Genomic DNA, 18,894 nt, shown 5'->3' with positions numbered 1-18,894 from the left:
CCAGGCATCAAGAATAACATCTGTACACATCGTCCATAAAGCAATTACACTTCTGTCCCACTACCGGCATCATCATCTGAGCCCACCAAAGCCCTAACCGTCTCACCAAAACCAGGTTTAATGTCATGGTCCTCTTCCTTTTCACCACTAGTCAAAGTGTCGTCAATAAATGCATCAGGAGAGTGATGTTGAAGTGTATCGACTTGAGTTGTGACTGTCTCTTCAGTCACATTCACAGAATCAACTTCCTGTCCACTGCCATTCCCTCTGGAGGGCTCGTTCGATACCCCGACGTCCCTTGGTGATTATTCGACTCAGTTACATGATCAATTTCTATTGTGAGCAGGCGCGTAGCCCAAGGGTCAGCTGGGGGGTTCACAGGGTTTACAATTGTAATTGAGTGAAAGTATTATTTGTTAATTTTATTACCAATAAATTTTCTTCTGCAGCTCTATAGAGATTAACAAATTATCCATAAATGCAAGAGATCAATGACACGAAACAATGTAATGTCGTGAAGATCCCGTGAACGACCTTGACTATACTGCACTCAGATTACTTGTATAAACAACGTTAATTAACGAACTGAATCAAACGCACTATTCTAACTCAACTGTTGAACATGAACAAAACACCTAGTTAATCAACTGTGGATCTAGAAGCATAGACCGGCTGACACATATTATGACATAAAGTCAACTGCAACCATTCTACGAGGATGTTTGCGTTGAAAACGACCAATAACAGCATTTATATCAATTTCTAAGTTATAGTGTGTATGAAAAAGAGCAAGAGCAGTCAGACGAGTAGCGCCCATAGTACTACGTAGATATGTCTTTAAGCGCCTCAAGCAACTCACAGGCCGTTCACACTCTACTGCTGAGAATGGAATTGTGCATACAAGAGCCAGAAGACATTGGATATTTGGAAATATATTTCCCATGGTACACACCAGTGTCGCAGAGGCAGTGTGAGGAAGCACTTCAGTGGCAGGTCTGCTTCTCCAGTGAACTTCCCACAAGTCTAACTCAGCTGGTAGGCCAAGAAGGGAAGGGTCAGGAAGGTCTTCTCGATACTCTTCTGCAAATTTGTAAACAGCATCTCGGGACCTAGCAGGATCTTCAAGGAAGGTCGAAGGAATGAGGTATAGACCCTTGACAGGAAGCTGCTGCATGTTCGAGAATCTATCTCTCATTTGGTTGCACACATCATCGACCACCGGAATGGAGATTGTCCGCTTGAAGTATTCTTCAGGGGTTGCTGCTGGTGTGTTTTGACTGTTGGTCTGTCTGATACGCACGCCTACGTCGCATATATTTAATTTAGTCTACGGCGCAGCCAGAAGGATACTAGGAGGTTTGGCGCCCGGGCAATGGGGAGTTCACGTGCAACCGTGAACCCCTATAGGCTACGCGCCTGGTGAGTGCCTGTTCTATCTCTGTCGACGAGTAAAATTTGTGCTGTGGGCCGGGGTTTCAGTTGGTGAGACGTGTGACGTAGTATCTCCATTCACTGACGTCACAGCTTCCATCTGTGATTCCCTAGTGTTATCCGTATTGACCACCGACTCTCCAACGTCTAGCCTAATTCTATAGCTTCAACCTAATGCAAATGTTTCATTGCTTTCATCATAACTTTGGTGATTTACTTAATTAAACTATTTCTCTTCAGTAGAACCGTCTATATCAGTATAGACACCTCTTCTTGTTGACTGCTATAGATTGATCGACTTTCTGCTTTCTTCTACATCATTTGCTGTCAGCATCTTCTTCATCAGATTTGGTCTGTTTGACATTGTCAGTAAACACCATGTCACTCTCTGCATCAATAACTTCAGTCTGTGCATGTTCGACTTCTGGACTCACATCTTCTTCTACTAGCTATAACTATAGATCTGCTCTTGCTTAGAGGCTCTTATACTAAGATGGGCCTGTGTGAGTTGTAACGCTGATTTCCGATTTTGACAGACAGACAAACAAACAACAAACAAGGACCATAAATGTTATCAGCACAGCCAAGAACTGATCTACTAAATCTGTGTTCAAGACGTCAACATCGCGTAACTGCATGGCTACAAGAACGTGTATGTACCGTGTAAGTGTAATATCATACATTCATAATTTACACCAACCGTCTTTACTCGCTGTAAATTAAATACTTTTTGCTAGAATATTGATCGTCTGCTCTATCGGACAACGTAGCTCGAGCTTCAGCCATTGTAGTGATTTCAATTATCAAATTTGTGATGATGACAACAGACGATGCATGCTGAATGATTCCAACGCAGAAAAACTAAATGCAACGGTAGAACAAGTGCACGATGCAACTATCAGTATGTAGAGGGCTTCAAGTATCTGCATATATAATGTTGCTAATTTTAGTCTATTTTAGTCACTTGGTCACGTGTATCCGAGTAAGTATATGTACCGGTCCTAGAAAACGCTATCTGCATGTACTCGTAGTTGAATGCCCTCTCACAAAAATTATTCTTATCCTAATACAAATTAATATATACAGCACAAGATCAATTAAGTAAGTAATTAACATACGTAAACTCTAGCTTAACTAACCTGAAACAATGCATACAGCTTTAACTAGAGACAAGAGAATCATAAGGTGCGTCACCTATTAATTAACACGTGAAACAGGTTCTACTATAGTAGAGACGCCTTTTCTTGAGACCTACAATTTTAGTGCACCTTGCATCACACACACACACACACACACACACACACACACACACACACACACACACACACACACACACACACACACACACACAAACACAAACACAAACTATCTGATGTAGGAGATGGGCATAAATGACATAAGTACATACCCATCCCTACATACCCATCACTTTCTCAAAATGTTTTTGGACTTGTTTCATATATTTTTAGCTACGTTAAAAGTATATTACGCGAGCACGTGTGTGTGTGTGTGTGTGTGTGTGTGTGTGTGTGTGTGTGTGTGTGTGTGTGTGTGTGTGTGTGTGTGTGTGTGTGTGTGTGTGTGTGTGTGTGTGTGTGTGTGTGTGTGTGTGTGTGTGTGTGTGTATAGTAAACCGAGTGCATAACATTTTGAACATGTGAGAATACTTTCATGCTCAAACCCCAGGAGAGACCACGTGGAGGTTGCACTCTCTGTCTCGCCCCCTTCCCACCCTAGGCCACGAATTCCAGGCTGTAATTAGACGCTGGACATTCCAGTTTAGCTACAGTATCTCTTTTCAAGTGACCTTATTATGATGTAGAAGATGGGCATAAATGACATAAGTACATACCCATCCCTACATACCCATCACTTTCTCAAAATGTTTTTAGACTTGTGTAGTTTGAAATGGAAATGACAGTTCTAGTAATTAGACGTGTGCAGCTCAGCCGGGATTTCAATCTTTGATTGCATCTCTAGACAACTACGCTCAGCATACACGGAAGTACGTAGCAGCTGACGGATGTACGTAATAACACTGATTGCATCTATAAACAACTCCCATTACCTAGGGTTCCACGGAAGAGATACACGCTTACATGCACAGAGAGTCAGACAGGCCGCCGCGCCGTTGAACATAGTGGTACTGTACATGTTCAACTACACGCAACTGTAAGCAGCATGTAGCAGCAGGTGGAAGTAGCAGCTAGGCTTCCAAACGGTAGTCACATGTACACACGTGACCGAAACAACATGGCGTTGTGGGAAGCAGTACGTGGAATTGCATGGCAGCAGTTGACTGATACAAGGTGACGTTGCACATTTCTAGCTGTTGGGTCAGTGCAATTCTTCGGACAAGAGCGAATCGTTTGGTGTGACTCTCGTCGTTGTAGCTGCTTCGAGTGAGGCGCTAGCCTGGCTGACAAAAGTGAAATGTGAAATGTGAAATGTGAAAGAATAAATCGGGATTTTTTACTTGCCGATAGCTGGCTTTTGAGGCTCTTAGTGTCAGCGATGATAGTCTGGCTACCATTAGGAACGTTTGAAGTTGAGCGCTGCGTGGGTCCGAGATCTCTGTAATGAGTTCTGAGAGATCCAGTTCGGATGCGTTTGGATACTCTTGTATGGGCCGCCATTTTAGATTCTTCGCATCCCTACATAGGGAGTGCTACCGCACTCGCTGACATCTCTATATATATAGGAGAGGTGTCTGTGTGTCTGTCTGTCTGTGTGTCCGTACGTACGAGCGTCTCTCGAAGACGGCGAGTCCGATCTCGGCCGAATTTCGCTCGCGCACGCCGAATTCATTCAGCTCGAAAGTCAGACCGCCGTCGTCTTCCTGACTTCTCCCACGACGACGTCGTTTCCCGCCGATCGCGCTCGCTTCCGCTCGCGCGCGAATATCTCCGGATCGGCGCATCGTGTCTCCACCGAATTTAGACTGCCCGTTCCCGACGTCGGACGGTACGCGCCGAGCGTGTCGTCTATTGCCGACGACGTCGGGAAAAGGAAGATATTCTTGCTGATATCCGGGTCTCGAAAAAATACGCACACAGTCGTTTGCCGGTCTGCGACCGTCGAAGAGCTGCCGTGTTCGATGCACCTGTTTCCCGAAACGCCAGCAACGTCTTCGAGCAGACGACGTTCAGCGGGACCGTCGAAATGACGACAGTCGGTACGCGTCGTGACTTCGTTAGATACGGAGCTGCCGTGTTTGATGCACCTCTTCCCCGAAACGCCAGCAACGTCTTCGAACAGACGACGTTCAGCGGGACTGTCGAAATGACGAGAGTCGGCATTCGTTATATACGGGGAACGGATTATCCGGGTAAGTATTGCACGTGACTTCAACTAATCACTACGTATCTACACCGAATTTACCGGCCCGTTCCTGACATCGGACAGTATGCACTCCCTGCAGCGGAGAGAAGTGCCGATGTCTGTACAGGATCTTTCGCACTGCCGATAATCTTACGTTATCTTAATTAATAGCAAACGTCATAGATGTCAACGCACTTGATATGCCTTTAGTGAACTAACACCACGGCTAATTAGTGACAGTAAACGGTTACTGACAAAACATTACACTCTACTGTCGCCAAAACATTACAGTCTACTAGCTGCGCAATATAGGATTTCCAAGTGTATACGCGACATTTTGCGTCGTTTTTACAATGCCTCCGAAGAGACGAAAGACAGTTTTTTCATCGGCAGCTGCAGCCAGTCAAAAACGGAGACGTTTAGAAGAAGACGAAGTAGCGAGACGGCAACGTTTGGACTCCGGTAGAGATAGAGTGGCGAGAGCGCGTGCTGAGCAAGGTGAGGCAGCTAGACAATGGCGACTAGACAGCGACAGACACAGAAGCGCTACGGCTCGCGCGAACGAAAACGAGTTAGACAGACAGCGACGACTTCAGATTAATCGTGATACCACTGCTAGAACTCGCGTAGATGAACACATTGTAGCCAGACAAGAACGATTGGCCGCCGACCGCAACAGAACTGCTGCAGCGCGTGCAGCGGAAGATGAGCTAGCCAGACAAGAGCGATTGGCCGCCGACTGCAACAGAACTGCTGCAGCGCGTGCAGCGGAAGATGAGCTAGCCAGACACGAGCGATTGGCCTCCGACTGCAACAGAACTGCTGCAGCGCGTGCAGCGGAAGATGAGCTAGCCAGACAAGAACGATTGGCCGCCCACTGCAACAGAACTGCTGCAGCGCGTGCAGCGGAAGATGAGCTAGCTAGACAGCGACGACTTCACAGTGATCGAGAAAGACATACTGCAACAAGAGTGCGACAGCAACCGAATATTCCACCAGCTCTGAACTATGATGCAGCACAACCTCCACTTCCGTGTTGTATTGGCTCTATGACAAACGTGTGTGTCAACTGCGGCGCTATGAAGTGGAAAGGAGAAGCACCTGGCATGTGTTGCAGTAGCGGAAAAGTGAAACTGGCAACTCTGCAAGATCCACCGCTCTTGCTAAAATCATTGCTTCTAGGTGACTCAGAAACGTCTAGGCATTTCCTTACAAATATTCGCAAGTACAATTCAGCTTTTCAGATGACATCAATGGGTTGCAATGAAATTAAGGAAACACATGGATGGAATCCTTGCTTCAAAGTGCAAGGTCAAGTGTACCACCTCATTGGAAGCCTGTGCCCTTTGCCTAATGAAGAATCCAAATTTGCTCAAATCTACTTTTTGGGTGATGTGGAGAGAGAGATACAAGTAAGACAAGGCATTGTTCCTGGTTTGAGGATAAATATCATTGAGGGTTTACAAAACATGCTTCATGCCATCAATAGGTATGTGCAGAGTTTTAAATTAGCCAAAGACGTTCTCCGTGAATATGATCAGCAGTACAAGGTTGTGATTCATGCTGACAAGAGGCCTCCTAGAGAACACAGAGGGCGGTTTAATGCTCCAATGTGTGATGAGGTAGCTGTGCTTATGGTCACAGAAGAACATGGAAAGAGAGACATTGTCCTTCGTAAGTCTGATGGCAGCCTTACAAGAATAGCTGAAACTCATCGCAGCTATGATGCTTTGCAGTATCCTCTCATACTTCCACATGGAGATGATGGATACTATTTTCCTGACCAACCAGTCCCAAACCAGTACAAAGTATCTGCGATGAAACATTATGCGTATCGACTGATGATGCGAGGTGGTGCAGACTTTAACATCTTGCTACGGTGTCAGAGACTGATGCAACAATATGTTGTTGACATGTACGCCAAAATAGAGACCGAACGGCTGTGCTTCCTTCGGCGAGAGCAAACAAAACTTCGAGCTGAACAATATGGTGAGTTGAGAGATGCACTTCTGGCAAGTGATGGAGATCCAACAAACATCGGTAAGACGGTGATCTTGCCTAGCTCCTATACTGGAGGACCACGGTACATGCATGAACGTACACAGGATGCCATGTGCTATGTTAGAAAGTTTGGTAGGCCTTCTCTTTTTATCACAATGACGTGCAATCCCGGCTGGAAAGAAATCACTGATGAACTGCTGCCCATGCAGACAGCACAACATCGTCCAGACCTAATTGCACGTGTCTTTAACCTAAAAAGAAAGGAACTCATCAAACAGTTGACCAAGCACTGCATCTTCGGCAAGACTATTGCATACCTGTGTTCCATTGAATGGCAGAAACGTGGTCTGCCACATGCTCATATTTTAGTTTGGTTACCTGCAGAGCACAGCATTCATGCTGATGACATCGATGCCGCTATTTCCGCTGAGTTGCCTGACCCTAACTCTGACAAGGTGCTGTTTGATATAGTCATGACAAACATGATTCATGGCCCTTGCGGTCGCATGGACAAGCACTCACCCTGCATGCGAGATGGAGCATGCACGAAACGTTACCCGAAAGAGTTTAAAAGTGATACTCAGAGCGGCCATGATGGTTATCCATTATATCGACGACGTAAACCCGATGATTGTGGCCATCAAGGAATAAAGAAGATCAAAGGTAACGATGTCTGTATAGACAATCGATGGGTAGTACCTTACTCTCCCTACCTCTGCCGAATGTTTGCCTGTCATATCAACGTAGAGCTTTGTACAAGTGTCAAGTCTATCAAGTATGTCCTAAAGTATGTCAACAAGGGCAGGGACATGGCAGTTTTTTCGCTAGAAAAATCCCAACCTATCGATGAAATAGATCTGTACCAGACAGCAAGATACGTCAGTTGCAGTGAAGCTTGCTGGAGAATACTGAACTTTACCATTCACGATCGTCATCCAGCAGTGACAAACCTTCATGTCCACCTACTAAATGGGCAGAGGGTTGTTTACAATGATCAAAATGCTGTTGCTCTTGCTCAACGTCCACCTAAAACCACGTTGACAGCTTTTTTTGATCTCTGCGCTCGGTATCGTCCAGATCTTGACCAGCTTGCTACGCCCGACCAGAGGTTTGTTCAAAATTTGCTTTATGTAAATGTGCCCGAGTACTTTACATTTCATTCAGGCACCAAAACGTGGAACCCTCGAAGGCTTGGCACAGCTGTTTACAGTGATGGTCAAATAACTTCATTTAAAAAAAGTGAGGTCATTGGTCGAGTGTACGCCGTGCATCCTAAGCAACAGGAATGCTTCTTTTTACGCCTTCTGCTTCACCATAAGCGGGGACCTTGCTCTTTTGATGACTTGCTTACGATTGATGCACGAAAGTGCCAGACTTTTCGCGAAGCATGTAACTGCATGGGTTTGTTGGAAGAAGACTTGCATTGGGCCATGGCCATGCAAGAGGCAGCCATGCGAGCCGGAGCATCTACACTACGTGCTCTGTTTGCTGTTATATTGACCACGTGTGATGTTGCTGACCCTCTTGCCATATGGTCTGCATATCGAAATGATATGACTGATGACATACTGCATCAGTGTAGGAGGGAAGCTCGACAGCCTGACATGGACTATAGTGATGATATGTACAACGAGTGTCTCTTTCGACTACAGGAATTAGTACAGCAGATGAGTGGACAGAAACTTGAAGAGTACGGACTGCCGCCTGTAAACAGGGGACATGAAGACAGACTGACAGTTGACCTACTTAGAGAAAAATCTTATGACAGAGAAGCACTGCAACAATTTGTAGACGAAAATGAAACGAATTTGACGATTGACCAACGCAACATTGACCTTCGCATTACAGATATGGTGGACCATGGGCAAGGAGGGATTATTTTTATTGATGCCCCAGGTGGCACAGGTAAAACCTACCTGATTAACCTTTCCCTGGCACGCCTCAGATCAAGAGGATTTGTCGCCCTTGCTGTCGCCAGCAGTGGCATTGCGGCACAGCTACTATCAAATGGGAAGACAGCACATTCAACATTCAAGATACCGCTTAATCTCATGACCACAGACCTTCCTATGTGCAACCTCAAGCGAGGTTCATCAAAGGCTACACTCCTACAGGAATGTGCCGTTATATTTTGGGACGAGGCAACCATGGCTAACAAACTGGCTTTTGAGGCCTTAGATCGCACATTACAAGACCTAAGGCAGTCCTCAAGACCATTTGGCGGTATCTTAGTTGTCCTGTCTGGGGACTTTCGTCAGACATTACCAGTCATTCGAGGAGGTACACGTGCCAATGAAATTGATGCCTGCATCAAGTCATCACATTTATGGCAACACGTAGAAACACATTCTTTGACAACTAACATGAGAGCTTATCTCTACGGTGACGCCAACGCTGCTGAGTTTGCAAGTCTCTTGCTGCGAGTTGGGAACGGTCATATACCGGTAGTTGAAGGACATCATACCATCTTCATTCCAGAAGATCTTGGCACAGTTACCGACTCTCCTCAGACCTTGATAGAGCGAGTGTACCCAAACTTGCAACATCACTACCAAGACTTCGAATGGCTAATGCAACGAGCTATTCTCGCACCACACAATGTCTCCATTCGTGACATTAACTGGGAGATGCTTCAGCTGTTTCCTGGAGAGATAAAGATCTATAAATCAATTGATACGGTCAGAGATGATGATGCAGTACACTATCCCTCGGAGTTTCTTAACTCCCTGGAACCTGCTGGTATGCCTCCTCATAAACTGGCTCTAAAGGTGGGAATTCCTCTAATGGTTGTTCGAAATCTGGCTCCTGGGATTGCAAATGGCACACGTCTTATACTAAAGAGAATGATGAACAACTGTCTGGAAGCAACTATTGCTACTGGACCGCATAAAGGCCAGGACGTGTATCTGCCAAAGATACCACTAATTCCCAGTGATACTGGACTACCATTTGAATTCAAACGACTTCAGTTTCCAGTTAAGGTCTGCTTTGCTATGACTATTAACAAGGCACAAGGGCAGACCTTAGCTGTGGCAGGGCTAGATCTACACGAGCCATCCTTTAGCCATGGACAGCTTTATGTTGGCATTTCTAGAGTTGCCTCCAAACATGGACTAACTTTCTTGGCAAAAGAAGGAAAAACCAAAAACGTAGTGTACCAGGAAGTGCTGTCGACAAGATGATCATCTTTATATTCACTGCAGGCATTCATGGCCAACATCACCTATGATGCTGGCCAACAGCGACTGAACCAGGGTTAGCTTAGAAGAGGTTGACTGTTAATAGGAGTGTGCAAGCACTCCTTGACATCTCAGACTGTGCCTTTACATGGCTGTAAATTCAGCCCAACTGAACATTCAAGACACCGCTTTTAATCATGCACACATGGTCAATTAGATAAACATTAATGACTAACGACTAAACAGACAAAACACTACAATAATGCACTAAAAGGTAGGTAGACAATATGTATCACACAGCAACAAACAGGACAAAGTAGACCGTTTTGGCGGCTGCAGCAGCTGGTGATGCATCAATTTCTCAAAGAGACCTATGCTGAAGACATCAAGCAGGTACATAACGTTCAAATACCACCGGAGCGAGAGCTCCAGGTTGAGCATGTCTCAACCAATTTTTTGAGCCAGTATATGCCCTGACCTCCACGTGGTCTGGCTTGGGTTGCACTGACAAGGGCATAAGTTAGTGTAATTGGTTTGTGCTGTGATTGCAACTTTTTTTGCACAGGGATGATAACCAACACTCTAGACCAGAGAGTTTGGAAATCTACAAAGATCTCTCTATACAAACTGTACGTGACTTGGCTACACCCCCTCTGCCTCTCCAACCATCAAACGCATTTTTAGATACTTTCTGCTGTAATCTCTACCTATAAAAGCGACCTGTCTGTCTGTTTGTGTGTTTTTCTGTACTGTCTGTCTGTCATTAATAGCAAACAGTGTCTGCAAATCAATAATTTGTGTCATTAAACTATTACCGGGGTGTTGTCCCCCGGGCGAAGCCGGGCATTGGAGCTTGTATATATATATTTAAAGGAGAGGTGTCTGTCTGTCTGTCTGTCTGTCTGTCTGTCTGTGTGTTTGTCCGTACGAGCATTTCTCAAAGACGGCGAGTCCGATCTCGCCGAATTTGGCTCGCGCACGCCGAATTCATTAATCTCGAAAGTGAGACCGTGGTGGCCTTCCTGACTTCTCCCACGACGACGCCATTTCCCGCCGATCTCGCTCGCTTCCGCTCGCGCGCGAATATCTCCGGAATGACAAATCGTATCTCCGCCGAATTCAGACTGCCCGTTCCCGACGTCGGACGGTACGCGCCAAGCGTGTAGTTTATTGCGGGCGACGCCGGGAAACGGAAGATATTTTTCCTGATATCCGGGTCTTGAAAAAATACGCCCACAGTCGTTTGCCACTCTACGACCGTCGAAGAGCTGCCGTGTTTGATGCACCTCTTCCCCGAAACGCCAGCAGCGTCTTCGAAGAGACGACGTTCAGCGGGACTGTCGAAATGACGAGAGTCGGCATTCGTTAAATACGGGGAACGGATTATCTGTGTAAGTATTGCACGTGACTTGCGCGTTACGGGATTCACGTCGAAATTATAGATGCCAGGTTCGATACACCTGTTCTCCGCAACGGGACTGTCGAAATGGCTTCAACGGGATCAATAATCCAATCAACGGGATTTTTTGAAACTGGACACGTGTCGAATAGATGCTAAGTTCGATACACCTGTTCCTCGCAACGGCAGCAACGTCCAAGTCGAAATGGTTTCAACCAATCGCTAATCCAATCAACGGGATTTCGGAAACGGCAATTGAACGGGATATAACTATGAATGAGAATTCTGTCTGGCTGCTGCTAAACGGTAAAAGCACTTACACCACGGCTAATTAGTGACAGTTAACGGTTCTCTATACAACTGTAAGGGACCTGGCTACACTCCTTCTGCCTCTCCAACCATCAAAGGCATTTTTAGATACTTTCTGCTATAATCTCTACCTATAAAGGCGACCTGTCTCTCCTCCACTTTCGTGTTGTATTGGCTCTATGACAAACGTGTGTGTCAACTGCAGCGCTATGAAGTGGAAAGGAGAAGCACCTGGCATGTATTGTCCCCCGGGCGAAGCCGGGCATTGGAGCTTGTATATATATATATATATATATATATATATATATATATATATATATATATATATATATATATACAAAAACACCCCCATCGTCTTGTCCCAAACGACTTTTTGATTTCTGAACAGAATGAAATGAGAAGTTGTGACTGTAAAGGCATGCTTGGTCCGTACTGTACGTACTCTACTGACGATGAATCGTCGCGATAGCACGTGAACAACACGAATGAGTGTGACAAGAGTGGGAGGAGAGGGAATGTGCTTCACCAATGGTCGTTAGTGTAGCCAGGACAGATACAGGTAGCGACGAACGGTGAAAGTCGTTTAAACTATGTGTATACGTATTACTCTAACTAGCGTTCTAGTGCTGCTTCAGTAGAGTAATTAATTAATGTACTTTAATGTATCTCTTGCACGCACGCATTCCTTCTTTAATTAAGTTAGCATGTCCGTTACTTACTCTTGCACTTCGTTACGTCACGCTCACGGTACGTTGCTTTTAGACCAAAGTAAATAAATCAAGTTACGGGTCGTTGCCTAACAGTTGCAGACAAGTCGGAAGTACACATGCACAGTACCATGAATGGAATTAGTTTTCCTGTATTCCTAGTTTTGTGTGCGAGTGTGCAGGTGCGCGTCCCACATGGCATTGTTCGTATTTAAGCGATCGATATTAGTAATCAACTCATCAGTTCGTTGGTTTGAACTTTCTCATATCATCAGTTGTTATGGTCTATTCTGTGACTGTCTGGTGTTTTTGCTTTTCTCTTTTGGTTACGTCGTCAGCACAACGTGACGCAAAAGGAAGCAGTGGCCGTCACATTCAGAAGCGTGACGTGCAAAGTGCGTCTGTTGTTGGAAGTGCTCGCCTCACGTCCAATCTGCAGGTAACTCCCTGCTTGACAAGCGACAGTGCAAAGCCACGCAACTGTCGTCATGCCCTACAGCTGGGTCACAGCGTGAGTGGCATCTACGAGATTGATCCACGTGACGGTTTGGGCTCATTCGACGTGTACTGCGACATGGAGACGGACGGCGGAGGATGGACGGTATTTCAACGCAGAAAAGATGGATCCGAAAATTTTTATCGCAACTGGAACGACTACGTGCAGGGATTCGGACATCTATATGGTGAATTCTGGCTTGGACTAGACAAAATCCACCGTCTGGCAACTAGTGTTGATCTGAGGATTGATCTGATGGCATCTGACGGTGAAAAAGCTTACGCTCAGTATGAGTACTTTACAATAGGAGATAGTAGGTCATCCTATGCACTGTATTTTGGACAGTACAGTGGAAATGCTGGAGACTCTCTTACATATCACAGAGGAATGAAGTTTACCACATCTGACAAAGACAATGACTTACGAGGTGACAACTGTGCAGCTTCTAATAAAGGCCCCTGGTGGTACAAGGCATGTTCCACTTCTAATCTCAACAGTCTATACAAATTTGGTGGCACAGGATGGACACACGTAGTCTGGAACAGTTTCAAGAAAACCGCATCTCTACAAAGGGTAGAAATGAAACTAAAGTGAAACAATTTGTTGTCTTGACCAGCAGTACTGTACCCATGATTACTTTTTGTGTTAGTCTTTGCAAATGTATTGCATGAATGTCTAAGCTGAATGACAAAGCGTTTGTGTGTTCCATGCTACTGCTATAGAGATCGTCACAGCTGGTACAGACACGCGGACATACCTACACATGCAGAAACGGCTTCAAATTCATATCCTTCACAAAAAGATTTAGGTACACGCAATCTCAGACATCATGCAAGTCCAAGAACTTCCGATTTCTAGAGCTAGTATACGTCTAGATGACGAAGAAGGTGACGCTCGCCACATGTACAGTATACCTTTACTCAAACTTTTAGAAAACTTACTAGGTTATCACATATCCTAGCTGGACACGGTTTGTTGTCAGTGGAGTGCCTGCCTATGCATTGGTGGCATGGGTGTTGCTCGTGCATGCGTACGTGTCATTTCGAATTCTGCGTTAGGTTGCTCTGAAGTGAACCGTGCATTGTCTAGCGACCGATGTGGACTAGTCTCACGTCGGCAGACCCTTCCTGCCTACATCTTTCTGGTGGGTAGCGTCTGCTTACGCGAGACTAATGGACCGCGTTACTGTACCATACACACTGACAGTCGTCACATCGGGTCGGTCTCGTGTCCTACTATGGGCATGGCGTGCTATCAATGTGAAAATTACGCCCCCAGTATACTCAATGAGGTCGGTCGACTAGGATGCGCCATGTCGTCGGCTCATTGATGTTGGTGCCTAGTCGTACGTACACTTCTCAGAGGTCGGTCTGTTTCCCTTATCACAATTCGGTGGATGTCTAGATGTATCTATGTGCATGTCACTGCAGTCGCTTGCTTTGTTTTAAATCTCTTTTATATTGCCATCACAATACACCTTCAAGATTGCGTATATTCGTGGTTTAGTGTGTGAGTTCGTCCTACACAGAGCGATTCCTCTAGAATCAGCCAATTCGCTAGTACTAAATGATGCGAGAGGGAGCGGCAGCAGTCACCTCCAGAAACGTGACGTGCAGAATGAGTCTGTAGCTGAAGTCTCTTACGTCACGCCGTCAACTCTCCAGCTTTCTTGTCCGCTTACTGACAACGCAAAGCCACGCAACTGTCTTCATGCCCTACAGCTGGGTCACAGCGTGAGTGGCATCCACGGGATTGATCCACGTGACGGTTTGGGTTCATTCGACGTGTACTGCAACATGGAGACGGAAGGCGGAGGATGGACGGTATTTCAACGCAGAAATGATAGATCTAAATTTTTTATCACAACTGGAAGACTACGTGCAGGGATTCGGAAAGCTTTATGGTGAATTTTGGGTTGGACTAGACAAAATCCACCGTCTGGCGACTAGTGTCGATCTAAGGATTGATCTGATCGCATTTTATGGCGAAAAAGCTTACGCCCAGTATGAGTACTTTAAAATAGGAGATAGTAGGTCATCATACGCGCTGTATTTTGACAGCACAGTGGAATGCTGAAGACGCTCACAGAGGAAAGAAGGTCACCACAACTGCATGATAAAGACAATGATGACTTGGACGATCGTAAATTGGGCAATAATAACTGTGCAGTTGATCGCGACGGCGCTTGGTGGTACAAGTACTGTTCAAATTCTAATCTCAACGGTATTTACAAATTCGGTGGCAAATTAATTCATTGAGATACGTAGTCTGGTACCATTTCAAAGCAAATGGCTCTCTATTAAGGACAGAAATGAAACAACTGAGTAAAGTAAAGCTATTTGTTGTTTTGACCAGCAGTGCTGTACTCATCACTTTCTGTGTCAGTCTTTGCAAATGTATTGCATGTCTAAGCTGAATGACAAAGTGTTTGTGTGCAACAAGTAAATGTTACCCTCTCACTCCCACATAAAGTCTCACTCCACAATGCTGTTAGAGACTCATCACACAGTACACACAGCCTTACATACATAGAAACGGTTTCAAATTCATATCCTTCACAAAAGATTTAGGTATACTGACCGAGGCATCAAGAATAACATCCGTACACATCGTCCATAAAGCAATTACACTTCTGTCCCACTACCGGCATCATCATCTGAGCCCACCAAAGCCCTAACCGTCTCACTACGACCAGGTTTCATGTCATGGTCCTCTTCCTTGTCACCACTAGTCAAAGTGTCGTCAATAAATGCATCAGAAGAGTGATGTTGAAGTGTATCGACTGTAGTTGTGACTGTCTCTTCAGTCACATTCACAGAATCAACTTCCTGTCCACTGCCATTCTCCTCTGGAGGGCTCGGCCCATACCTCGACGTCCCTTGGTGATTATTCGACTCAATTACATGATCAATTTCTATTGTAAGTGCCTGTTCTATCTCTGTCGACGAGTAAAATTTGTGCTGTGGGCCGCGATTTCAGTTGGTGAGACATGAGACGGAGTATCTCCATTCACTGACGTCACAGCTTCCATCTGTGATTCCCTAGTGTTATTCGTACTGACCACCGACTCTCCAACGTCTAGCCTAATTCTATAGCTTCAACCCCATGCAACTGTTTCACTGCCTTCATCATAACTTTGGTGATTTACTTAATTAAACTATTTCTCTTCAGTAGAACCGTCTATATCAGTATAGACACCTCTTCTTGTTGACTGCTATAGATTGATCGACTTTCTGCTTTCTTCTTCATCAGATTTGGTCTGTTTGACATTGTCAGTAAACACCATGTCACTCTCTGCATCAATAACTTCAATCTGTGCATGTTCGACTTCTGGACTCACATCTTCTTCTACTAGCTATAACTATAGATCTGCTCTTGCTTAGAGGCTCTCATACTAAGATGGGCCTGTGTGAGTTGTAACGCTGATTTCCGATTTTGACAGACAGACAAACAAACAACAAACAAGGAACATAAATGTTATCAGCACAGCTAAGAACTGATCTACTAAATCTGTGTTCAAGACGTCAACATCGCGTAACTGCATGGCTACAAGAACGTGTATGTACCGTGTAAGTGTAATATCATACATTCATAATTTACATCAACCGTCTTTACGCGGAGTAAATTAATTATTTTTTGCTAGAATATTGATCGTCTGCTCTATCGGACAACGTAGCTTGAGCTTCAGCCATTGTATTGATTTCAATTATCAAATTTGTGATGATGACAACAGACGATGCATGCTGAATGATTCCAACGCAGAAAAACTAAACGCAACGGTAGAACAAGTGCACAATGCAACTATCAGTATGTAGAGGCCTTCAAATATCTGCATATATAATGTTGCCAATTTTAGTCTATTTTAGTCACTTAGTCACGTGTCTCCGAGTATATGTACCGGTCCTAGAAAACACTATCTGCATGTACTCGCAGTCAGAATGCCCTCTCACAAAAATTATTCTTATCCTAATACAAATTAATATATACAGCACAAGATCAATTAATTAAGTAAGTAATTAACATACGTAAACTCTAGCTTAACTAACCTGGAACAATGCATGCAACTTCAGCTAGGGACAAGAGAATCATAAGGTGCGTCACCTATTAATTAACACGTGAAACAGGTTCTAGTATAGTGGAGACGCCTATTCTTGACACCTACAATTTTAGTGCACCTTGCATAACACACACACACACACACACACACACACACACACACACACACACACACACACACACACACACACACACACACACACAAACACACGCACACACACAAACACACGCACACACACACACACACACACACACACACACACACACAAACACACACACACACACACACACACACACACACACACACACACACACACTATATACTGTATATATATACATACAAAAACACCCCCATCGTCTTGTCCCAAACGACTTTTTTGATTTCTGAACAGAATGAAATGAGAAGTTGTGACTGTAAAGGCATGCTTGGTCCGTACTGTACGTACTCTACTGACGACGATCATCGCGATAGCACGTGAACAACACGAATGAGTGTGACAAGAGTGGGAGGAGAGGGACCGAGCTTCACCAATGGTCGTTAGTGTAGCCAGGACAGATACAGGAAGCGACGAACGGTGAAAGACGTTTAAGCTGTGTATACGTGTTACGCTAACTAGCGTTCTAGTGCTGCTTCAGTAGAGTAATTAATTAATTAATGTACTTGTATGTATCTCTCGCTCGCACGCATTCCTTCTTTAATTAAGTTAGCATGTCCGTTACTTACTCTTCCGTTACTTACTCTTGCACTTCGTTACGTCACGCTCACGGTACATCGCATTTAGACCAAAGTAAATAAGTCAAGTTACGGGTCGTTGCCTAACAGTTGCAGACAAGTCGGTAGTACACATGCACAGTACCATGAATGGAATTAGTTTTCCTGTATTCCTAGTTTTGTGTGCAAGTGTGCAGGTGCGCGTCCCGCATGCCGTTGTTCGTATCTAAGCGATCGTTCCTAGTGAACAAACTCATCAGTTAGTTGGTTTGAACTTTCTCATATCATCACTTGCTATGGCCTATTCTGTGGCTGTCTGGTGTTTTTTCTTTTCTCTTTTGGTTACTTCGTCAGCACAACGTGACGCAAAAGGGAGCAGTGGCCGTCACATTCAGAAGCGTGACGTGCAAAGTGCGTCTGTTGCTGGAAGTGCTCGTCTCACGTCCAATCTGCAGGTGACTCCCTGCTTGACCGGCGACAACGCAAAGCCACGCAACTGTCGTCATGCCCTACAGCTGGGTCACAGCGTGAGTGGCATCTACGAGATTGATCCACGTGACGGTTTGGGCTCATTCGACGTGTACTGCGACATGGAGACGGACGGCGGAGGATGGACGGTATTTCAACGCAGAAAAGATGGATCAGAAAATTTTTATCGCAACTGGAACGACTACGTGCAGGGATTCGGAAAGCTTTATGGTGAATTCTGGCTTGGACTAAGCAAAATCCACCGTCTGGCAACTAGTGAGGATTGATCTGATGGCATTTGATGGTGAAAAAGCTACGCTCAGTATGAGTACTTTACAATAGGAGATAGTAGGTCATCCTACGCGCTGTATTTTGGACAGTACAGTGGAAATGCTGGAGACTCTCTCACATATCACAGAGGCATGAAGTTTACCACATCTGACAAAGACAATGACTTGCACGGTAGTAACTGTGCTGCTCGTCATAAAGGCCCTTGGTGGTACAAGTCATGCTCCTATTCTAATCTCAACAGTATATACAAATTTGGTGGCACAGGATGGGCACACGTAGTCTGGCACAGTTTCAAGACAACTGCTTCTCTACAAAGAGTAGAAATGAAACTAAAGTGAAAGAAGTTGTTGTCTTGACCAGCAGTACTGTACGTACTCATGATCACTTTTGTGTCAGTCTTTGCAAATGTATTGCATGTCTAAGCTGAATGACACAGTGTTTGTGTGCAACAAGTAAATGTTACCCTCTCACTCCCACATAAAGTCTCACTCCACAATGCTGTTAGAGACTCATCACAGTACACA

At 45.0% G+C, this 18,894-nt stretch overlaps 3 protein-coding genes across 3 annotated transcripts; all 3 read left to right on the top strand.

Annotated features, from left to right (window-relative positions):
- Positions 1–4,373: 4,373 nt before the first annotated feature.
- On the top strand, positions 4,374–9,270 carry LOC134196078 (uncharacterized). The gene is made up of 2 exons (XM_062665161.1): positions 4,374–9,176; positions 9,232–9,270. Exons 1-2 carry the CDS (start codon positions 5,106–5,108, stop codon positions 9,268–9,270), a joined length of 4,110 nt encoding a protein of 1,369 aa, XP_062521145.1. The 5' UTR covers positions 4,374–5,105.
- A 19-nt stretch (positions 9,271–9,289) lies between these two features.
- Positions 9,290–10,783, top strand: LOC134195794 (uncharacterized). Its single transcript, XM_062664871.1, has 2 exons — positions 9,290–10,325; positions 10,498–10,783. Exon 1 carries the CDS (start codon positions 9,324–9,326, stop codon positions 9,933–9,935), a length of 612 nt encoding a protein of 203 aa, XP_062520855.1. The 5' UTR covers positions 9,290–9,323; the 3' UTR covers positions 9,936–10,325; positions 10,498–10,783.
- Positions 10,784–12,627: 1,844 nt separating this feature from the next.
- On the top strand, positions 12,628–18,891 carry LOC134196077 (uncharacterized). The gene is given in 6 exon segments (XM_062665160.1): positions 12,628–13,416; positions 13,493–13,503; positions 14,372–14,666; positions 14,728–14,872; positions 14,932–15,066; positions 17,966–18,891. Coding segments are annotated over 6 exon segments (2,118 nt in total). The 3' UTR covers positions 18,709–18,891.
- The last annotated feature ends 3 nt before the right edge of the window (positions 18,892–18,894 follow it).

This window comes from Corticium candelabrum, chromosome 20 (genome assembly GCF_963422355.1).
Source record: "Corticium candelabrum chromosome 20, ooCorCand1.1, whole genome shotgun sequence".
NCBI lineage: Eukaryota > Metazoa > Porifera > Homoscleromorpha > Homosclerophorida > Plakinidae > Corticium > Corticium candelabrum.
The sequence above is the reverse complement of the archived record's forward strand: the minus strand, read 5'-3'. Positions and strand labels throughout refer to the sequence as shown.